This window comes from Asparagus officinalis, chromosome 5 (genome assembly GCF_001876935.1).
Source record: "Asparagus officinalis chromosome 5, Aspof.V1, whole genome shotgun sequence".
Taxonomy (NCBI): domain Eukaryota; kingdom Viridiplantae; phylum Streptophyta; class Magnoliopsida; order Asparagales; family Asparagaceae; genus Asparagus; species Asparagus officinalis.
Genome location: NC_033798.1, coordinates 98,327,520 through 98,337,344, shown reverse-complemented (window position 1 = coordinate 98,337,344; position 9,825 = coordinate 98,327,520). Strand labels below are relative to the sequence as shown.

The 9,825-nt window shown below is 36.2% G+C and overlaps 1 protein-coding gene across 2 annotated transcripts; it reads left to right on the top strand.

Moving 5' to 3' along the window:
* LOC109840332 lies at positions 2,894-7,164 on the top strand. Of its 2 annotated transcripts, XM_020408934.1 has the most exons (3): positions 2,894-3,202; positions 3,562-4,035; positions 7,036-7,164. In XM_020408934.1, exons 2-3 carry the CDS (start codon positions 3,585-3,587, stop codon positions 7,083-7,085), a joined length of 501 nt encoding a protein of 166 aa, XP_020264523.1. In that variant the 5' UTR covers positions 2,894-3,202; positions 3,562-3,584; the 3' UTR covers positions 7,086-7,164. The 2 variants fall into 2 exon arrangements, with proteins under 2 accessions (XP_020264523.1, XP_020264522.1); XM_020408933.1 differs by having other exon boundaries at positions 2,894-4,035.

Genomic DNA, 9,825 nt, shown 5'->3' with positions numbered 1-9,825 from the left:
TATGTGAAAGTTGCATTTTATTTAACTAATTGAGTACTTCTTATGCTGTATTCTTATAGTTTGATGATGTTCTTAAATTGCAATCATATACAATTTTTCTTACACTGACTTTATTTGATTTAGGTATTACACTGTCTCTTATTTTCGTCAGATGGATGTCATACACCCCTTATATAATAGGTATTATATATTCTTTGTTTTTTGACATTTCACTTTTATTTCACCAATTTCTTTGGAAAGTTATCAACGGTTTAAGTATTGACATGACTCGCACAAATTGTTCAAATATTATTTTCCCATGTTTACATTTTTCCAAACCATTCATTTTTTTCAAATTTTTTAAGTTTACCCAGTATTGGTACTTTTTTGACATTTCACTTTAATTTTAAATTTTTTCTACCTTATAAATAATAAACTAATTCCCACCATATTTCTGAATACCGTTTTTACACATTTACATTTTTCAAACTATATATGATCTTAAACTTATTCAAGTTTTCCAAACTTTCTAATTTTCCAAACTATATATGCAACTTAATTTGTATCGGTTCTCACTACTTATATATTATTATTTTTTTTATATTCTTTTGCTACATTAATTTTTGTATATTAAACAAATCCGTGCTTCGCACGGGCCTGAAACTAGTTATGTACAATTTGCCAAGCACAACCTTAAAATTCTCGTAACTTGGGGCCTATCCAACTTAGCCGGCATTCGGTTACGTGAAAGGTTAACTACTGGGCTGAGTATGGGCCTCAAAAGAGGGAAGCTCTCCGCTCAGTTTATGAGAGGACCGATTTCGAGTTCGCTTAAATAATCTGTTAGTTTTAAGCAGGCTATATCCTTGACCACAAATTCATGAGGAACACTGTATGAATTGGGGTGTTCTGAATCATAAAAGAGGAAAATTAAAATTTCCAAACAATTCTCCAGCCCTCTCGTGAAAGGCTCGATTATCTCTCTCCAATTACCTGTTGAAAGTTGGCAATTATAAATGCGTATTACTTCAACATAACCAAAGTTATGATGTGAATGTACAAAATTCGATGACACAAACTAAAATACAAAAATCCCCGAAACACTTGTAACTTCAAAGCGCACGCAGCCGCAGGTGGTATTTTCTTGCAAGACTGGGCCTCGAACAGGTCCAAACAAAGGTCCATCAATCCACGTACGTGTTAAATGACCGTTATATGCACATGCTCCCACGAAAAAAACTTAAAAAAAGCAACGTTCGTAGCATGGCAATCTTCGTAAATATTCTTTCTCGTCCAGAGTACTTCAGTCATAGTGCATCTTTACGTGGCACTGCCTTGCACCGCTAGTCCACGCAATCATTGGCGGGCCCAGCCCAACCTTCCGGTCAAAAACAAAAAAGACAAAAAATTTAATTGGAAAAAAAAGATGGGTTAAGGAATCCAGTGATAATTACTTTGGAATTACTATACCTAATTGTGAGGCCCGTTTAAAAAAATTATTGGGGCCCTTAATAAATGATTAATTTTGAAAGTTACACAAATAAAAAGAACCCCACACTTTGAACCAGTGGCGGATCTACAACATTTTTGGTGGTGGTTCAAAATATACACTAAATTTTTTTCTCAAATAATAGCAGGTGGGAAAAAAAATGAAGAAAGGGTTATTAAAGAGAAAAACAATCATTTTTAAACAATGATTTGACTTATATATATAAGAAACAAAAATATTTATAGAAGGCCTTAAAGAGGTAGACAGAACAAAGGGATAAAATGAAAGGAAAAGAAGAAGAAGAAGAAGAAGAAGAAGAATAGAGGGGAGGTAAAAGGAAAGAAGCCTAAAAGAGAAACTTTCGAAGGTTGGATGGTTTGAACTCCAGACCTCTTACAAAATGTTACCAACTACAATACCACTAGGCTATAGAGAACTTTTGTATGAGGTGGTTCAAGTGAACCACTTTGAACAAGGGTGGGTCCGCCACTGCTTTGAACAGTATTGTATGGGTGGTTCCAAGAGTGTAATTTAGTTAGAATTAACCTAAAAATATTCTTTGGATATTGCTCCCTTAAATCTGCAATACCTTGAAATTAGTTCCTCAAATCATTGGAAATGCTATTAAGTTTTAAAAATAGTCCCATAATTTATTGAAATATCTACTTTGCCCTGCAAATATTATGGGTTGTTTTAGACCGGTCCCTCCAAAGAGATAGAGATGTTATAGTAAAATATAACTAGTGCGCACCCCGTGCAAAGCACGACCGTTTTTTTTATTTCTGTCACAATAATTCTTTTTTAAATGCTATCTTAAATTTTTTGTAAATGCTACAGTATTCTATTTTGTGTTACAGTTGTTGTTACAGTAATAATACTATAGTAATTTACGCCACAGTAATTTTTAAAACAAGCGCTACACTATTCTATTCTGTACTACAGTGATGCTACTACAGTAACTCACTATAGCATTGCTGTGGCATGAATAGTGAATCTTTAGATCCTCCTATGAGTGTAGAGGAGTAGATAGTTTGGTAACCGATTAACAATTTTTAATCATTTAAGGCTAATTCCAAATGAATAATGCCAACTACATTACTATGTTCCAAATTATTTTTGCACTACAGGATAAAGATGTGAATTTGTTTAATGAGCCATTAATTTTGCGAAAACTTGAGAGGAGGTCCCCGGACCCACTAGTGTAGAGGGAACGTAGTGTACTTATCACGGGATTCACTACCGGCTGCCAGATATTGAAGGTCGAAGGAATTAATACGGGGGCAAAAAAACCCAAAAAAATAAAATAAAATAAAAACCCCACCCAGAGAAATCCCCAAGAACACAGCCAAATACTTGAGTGGACCCCACCAGCCCCTGGCCTCCCACATATCCGCCACGAGTGCGACCAACTAATTCGGGTCACCCGCTGGGGAGATTCCGTCCCCCGCTGAATGATTGGCTTCACCGCGGGCCCCGCATTTAACGGTCCAGATCCTCCCCGACGCATCGTAAAAAAATACGGACCGTTGGATTGCATCGCAGGCCCCGGAGGAGCAGATCGGACGCCTATAAAACGGGCTGAAGAAAACGAGAAGAAAACCGGAAGAAGTTAAGTGGTTGTTTCTTCCTACGCCTTTCCTCGTCTCCAAATTATTAGATTTTTTTTGTTTCTACGAGAACCGGTCTTAGTCTCTTTATTGATCTCGTGGTGCTCTTTGATTTGGGAACAAAAAGGCAAGATTTTTAGGTTCTTTTTTTTTTGGAATTCTCCTGTTATTTTAAGCAATTTCTCGCCCTTCCCCCCCATTTTTTTTTGTGATCAAATTAGGGTTCATCTCCTCCGCCTTTACACTCTGATCTCGTGAATGCGAATTGGTTGCAAAGAGAAGCAAGATCTAGCTCTTTTTAGGGATTCTGCTTATTTTTAGCGACTTTTGATATCCCCCCCCCCTCCTTGAGATAAAGTTTGAGCTCGTGCTCGCTTTCCACTTTGCTTAATTTCTACACAATTATCGGTTTCTATTTAATGATTCGTCGGTAGATTCCATTTAATTCCCCAGTTTGATCCTTTTCTCCCCAAATTCTTTGATCAGGGTCTCAATTGATCGAGAAAAGGATGGCTGTGGCATTTACTCGTTTCTCTTACTGGATATGGGGATCAAAAGATCACGAAACCCCAAACACGTCCCCGAATTCTTCCTCTGAGTTCCCTTCGGGCTACCGAGAACCCGATTCCTTGAGGTTTTCATCGATTGGGCCACGAATTCGGTCGTCGACGAGGAGGGTTAAGAGGAAATGGCAGAGCAGGGAGGAGAGGAGGAGGATTGATAGGGAGTATGATATTGTTTTGGTGCCTTCGGATGGAGGGTGCATGTCTGGTTCGGAGTCGGAGGATTCGGATTGGTCGGTAGGGTGGTTGGAGCCTCATGGGTCGGATTTTGATAGTGATGCTGAGAATAGCTTTGCTGTGTTGGTGCCTTGTTATGGGAGGGGGAGGTGCGAGAAGGTGGAGGCAATGAAAAGTGGGGCCTTGGGTGCAGTTTACGAGCAGAATGTGTACTCTTCCGGTGAGATTTTAGCTGTTGATTTGATTTTTCTTGCTAGTTCAGATAATTTTGTACATTAAATAAAATGCGAATCATTTCTCATTAATTTAGTCTGTATCCTGCTCGTTGGTGATGTAGAGTTTTCTAAAGCTTGATATAGAGATATTCTGCCTCATAATTTATTCTCTTATGTTTATATTTGTCTATGATTGTTAATAATCTTCTTCGCTAAGGTTCCAGTCTGTTCTGATGAATTTAATATTATTACCACGCGTCATTTATTTTTCGGTGAACTTGGTAGAGGCTTGTTCTGATGCTGAATCTGTGTCTATGATGCCTAGGGTGCTGAAGTTGCAATCAACTTCCTATGTTTTCATGTAGTGATATTGGAACATGTTTTGATGGCAAAAGTGCATCGAGTGGCAATACAGACTTCATTGTGCTATGAAAAGTTTCGTAGGTCAAAATGTTTGTTTGATCTTGGTATCACTAGACATTCACCTTAGTACATCAATCTGAAAATATGCGTGCGGTGGTGTATCTTTCTTTTAAAGAAAAACTAGCAATTTAAATGGTTTTTGGGAGAATAGTAATCCAAATTGGATGGCCAGTGCTTGAATTGGATTAATATTTTGTTACTCCTTTATCTCACAAGGAAGCTATGAATATATTTTTTACGAAAATAATGATAATTTTGGATTGTCTCAGACACTTCAGTTATAAAAATTCTCAGAAACTCTCTTGAGAATGCTATGTCATGCTGTTAGTTTTTAAGCTAGTCAAGTTACGCATTAACTGAATACAAAGTATTCAGCTAACTGATCAAAATCATTTGGGACAAGATTTGCTTATATTATTGCTTATATATGCTATTAAAACCACATCTTTCTTTTTAATCACTGAATGTTGGTGCTGGCATATAAATAATAAGGGTAGTCACATTGGCCTCTATTGTTGGCTGATGCTTTCTGATATGAAAATTCATTACACCATAATTTAACACTTAGGAATGGAACTAATTAATATAATTATTTGTTTGTTCATCTTTTTTTTTTTGAGAAAAAGGATGGAATATCACAAAGATATTTCAGCCAGCTAAATTAAAATAAACCGATTGTTACAAATATAGTACACACTCCCAACCAAGAGTATGCACTAAGGGTCAAAACAAAAGACTACATAACGGTTGCAACAACACCCCTGTATATACCACTGGATACAAACTCCTAAAAAGAGTAAAAAAGTTATCAGCTTATACTACATATATCCCAAAATAGTAGAAAAACTTAAAAACTAAAGATGTTTTTCTTCCAATCAAACACAAAGCACATAAAACTCTATGTGAAATCTTCATTCCAATTGAATCACATTGACCACAGAAGTCCTGTCCTCGGCTTCAGCAACTTCACCAATTTGATTCCTTGCTGTAGCTCTCTTTCTTCTTCTTTCCTGCAATCTAGCAGCTCGAGCAGATATCACTTTAGAACCTAACCAATGTAGCTCTCTTTCTTCTTCTTTCCTGCAATCTAGCAGCTCGAGCAGATATCACTTTAGAACCTAACCAAAAGGTTGAATAAGTCACTATTTTGTTCAAATCTAGCAGCTCGAGCAGATATCACTTTAGAACCTAACCAAAAGGTTGAATAAGTCACTATTTTGTTCATCTTATTGGCACATAATTGTTCTAGACTTTGATTACACAGACATTTTTCAAACAACAGGTAGTTCCACTATACCCAGGATTGGACTCCTGTCAATCTGTGTCTGACACATACAAATATGTAACCATTATTCAGTTGGGGCGCACACACCAGCCCTCCCTCATGCATGCACGAACACACGATTAACTAGTTATATTTCTCTTTGTATGAAAGGTAATTGTCTCATAGATCATTTTGTTCTTTCATATATGAAAAATACCCAATTTCACATTCAGTAGTTTACATATGTACTAATCTCCCTTTACTTTGAACAATTGAGTAACGCACATTGCATCTGAGTTTGAGATCTCGTCTTCATGTCTACAAATTGTAGGTTCTACACGAGTCTGAAGACATAAACCTGATCATATTGTTGTTGTTGTCGTTGTCCTCTTTTTTTCTTTTTCTTTTTTTTTCTTTTTTTTTTGCTACTGGAATTTTTTAAAAGTGATAGTTGGCTACTCATACGCCATGTGTTTAAATTCCTAACTGCCTACCAGCATTGACATGTCCTTTGCAGTTTGCCATTTGGTTTACTGAATGCCTGTTTTTTGTAAACATTGTAGTTGATTCCAATTTGCTTTTCTTTGCAAGATGTGCAAGTTTTCTTAAGCTTCACTCAGTATTATTCTTTCTTCATCATGTCAGCGGTCTTGCCATTGTACTGAGAAGGCTCAGATTGATGTTTGTATGATGCATCGCTGTCTTAGGCTTTCCTGCTTACAGAAAGAGACTTTTTTTTTTGTGTGAACGTGTCGTTTATGAAATTGTTTGTCAACATACAAACTTTGTAGTTTGTGTAGTACATGTTGTGTTTGAGTTTAGGAATGATCATTTTATATTAATGCTAAACTACAGCATTTATGATGGTGAATAGTGTGATTGTAATTACCGGTAAGGCGGTTAATGGTTGATATACCTACATGTAGTATAGTAGTAGGGGTTTTCTACCAAAAATTTGGATATCTGCCGTTGTTGGACAATGTGGCCATCCATATCCAATAGTCATATGTATTTAGACCTCTGGTTGATAAATGCATCTCTATCTGGCCCCCAGCATTATTTCTTTTGTTCAATTGTGTCTCCTTGGAAGGATATTGCTGATCACGAGCAGTATATCATTTGTTTTAGTTAGCGCTTACGGCCCCCCCCCCCCCCCTCTTTTTCTTCTCTCTCTGTGTGTATGTACTTTTTTCAGTTTGTTTGCTGCAAATGTTTATCTATATTTATATGCAAACCTAGTTGTTTATTTGAATCTCATCCAGATTGTGCATATATAATTAGGTATCTAACGTAGTCTTTATGTTTGTCGAATGTGCAGCTGATAAGGATTACATTGAACAGTGGCTCTCCTCTCTCCAGGAAGTGTGATGCCTGCTCCTTACTGATTCTGTGAGCTTGGTCTTCTATAGATGCTTCCTTCTTGTTGAATATCCTAGCTGTTTTGCGGCAAAATAAAAATAAAAAAAAAATCCAAAAAAAGGAGAAAATAATAATAAAAAAGGGTATTTTAAGAAAAGAAGAAAGAATTGAAGAAAGAAAGGGGGGGGGGTGGGGGGGGGCGGGGGGGAGGTTGTTTTTGTGCCGGACAAGGACTTGATAAGAGTGAAGTTGTGCATCTGTGGCTGCTTATCTTGGAGTGATGAGTTGAAGAGGCCAATTTGCTTCCTTATTCTCCTCCCCTTGCTTTCTGTCCTTGAACAATGTAAATATAAAAACCTTATGATTCCATGAACAAAATTCTTGTGTAAATATATCTCTGTAAATATGCTGGAAGCATCCTTTGCCAATTTTTGCTGTATATACTTTTGAATGACCAAGCTTATTTGCAGTATTCAATATATTTTTTTTAGTTTTGGCTGTACTGTACATAAGGTTGAAAAGGCAATATTGTTAGAATTATTCAGTTTATCTTTCCCTTCTTGGCTTTGACCACAATCCATTATATTATTATTTCAGTCGGGATTTGATTAGTGGAAACCGCACTATACTAGCATCTGGAGCGAATCAAACTTTTGGCAGCTGGCCGTTTTAATAACGTTGCTCGCAATAATTTCCTGCTTCTTTTGGGGTTAAGATTTTCTTATTGATGCCTAGTTTGATGATTCGTCGTCAACTTCCACGTACAAATGTAGAAAAAGCCACGAATAATAATTATGATAACTTATGAGCACTAATCCCTGCTTTAAGTATGGCTTTAAAAGCATGTCCGGCCGCTACTTATTTTTCGTTAACTTGTAAGTTCCTTATTACTTATTTTCATAGCTCATTATAAGGATGTAAAAAAGCAAAGAAAATGCTCGGTAAAATCCTTAACTTATAAGGATGTGTGTAGTTATGTGTTTGGTAAATCAGTAACTTATAAGGTTGTGATAGCTATCAAATGATCAAGAAGGACATGTTGTTAAATCTCATACCGTGACTAACTAATTAATTTTGTATATTATGCAGATAAGATTATTGCAGTTAGTAAATTTATTAATTGACTAAGTATATAATAAGAATCAATTATTTCACATTAATTATTCTTATTAACTATTAATATTATTGTTGTAATCTCGTTGTTGTATCTACATACATCACATATCAAAAGTAAGAATCGAACATGAAATGTAAAAGTAAATAAACAAGAAAAAGAGATAGGGAGAAAGTGATCATCTCATTTTATTCATCTTCATTTCTTCTCCATACATTTTGTCTTCCATGGATTACATTATATAGATGTGGAAGAGAATACTAAAAGTCACAAGTAGGTGAAGAGTCTTCTTCTAGTAATGTCCACATTCATTGTATTTATATTTACAACACTCCCCCTTGGACATTACTACATGATGTCAATGCCTCGTTAAAAACCTCGCTAGAAAAACCCAGTGGGATAAAAACTAGTCCAGGAAAAGAGTACACGACATTAGTAGATCCTTGTTGCATTAGTTGCCTCATTAAAAACCTTTAACTAAGAAAACCCTGTGGGACAAAACTTAGTAAAGGGAAAAAGAGTACAACTATAGATCTTCGGGATCCAAACTTGTGTTGCATTAGTTGCCTCATTAAAAACCTTTAGCTAAGAAAACCCTATGGGACAAAACTTAGCAAAAGGAAAAAAGAGTACAACTATAGTCCTTCAAGGCATAATCTTCGGGATTACGTTGAAAATTCGCTCCCCCTGATGATGACAATCTTCTGAGTCTATGCTAAGAAAAACCCAGTGGGACAAAACTTAGCAAAAGGGGCAAATTATGATAATAGACCTTCAGGGCCCAATCTTCAGGATTGTTCTTTAAGAATTTGCTCCCCATGAAGAAGATAGTCTTCCAAGTCTATGCATATTGTGAACATATTTCTCATAAGTTGATGTAGGCAGAGATTTAGTGAACAAATCTGCAAGATTGTCACTTGAGCGAACTTTTTCGATGGTGATTTCGCCATTCTTTTGGAGCTCATGTGGATAAAAGAATTTTGACGCAATATGTTTTATCATGGTTCCTTTTACATATCCACTACTCATTTATGCAACACAAGCTGCATTATCCTCATAAAGGATAGTGGGGGTAATATCATCTCTGTAGGCCGAGACAAAACTTGGTTTTTCACAAGTCTTTCATTTCAAACTCCGTCTTTAGGCATGAGCTAGCTTCTGTAAGCTCCTTGTGCGTTCCAATAATATTTATATCATCAATATAGACTGATATAATACAGAAGTCATTTTCGAATTTCTTTATAAACACACAAGGGCAGACATCATTATTTTGCATATCTCCTCTTCAGGAGGAACTCACTCAGTCGGTTATACCACATTCTACCCGACTGTTTTAAGTCGTATAACGACCTTTATAATTTAATACTATACATGTTGCGATTCTCGTTTTCTCTTAATTCAGGAATTTTAAGTCCATCAGGGACTTTCATATAAAAATATTAGCGTGTAATGACTCATATTAAAATATGGTCATGACGTACATATACTGCATATATAAATTCATAGTTTCTGCCATAAGTATTAACTTGCGGAACGTAATACAATCACTAATAGGAGAATATTTTACATCTAAATCGATGTCGGGTCTCTGCGTGAACCCATTGAGCTATGAATCTCGCTTTACATCTCACCACC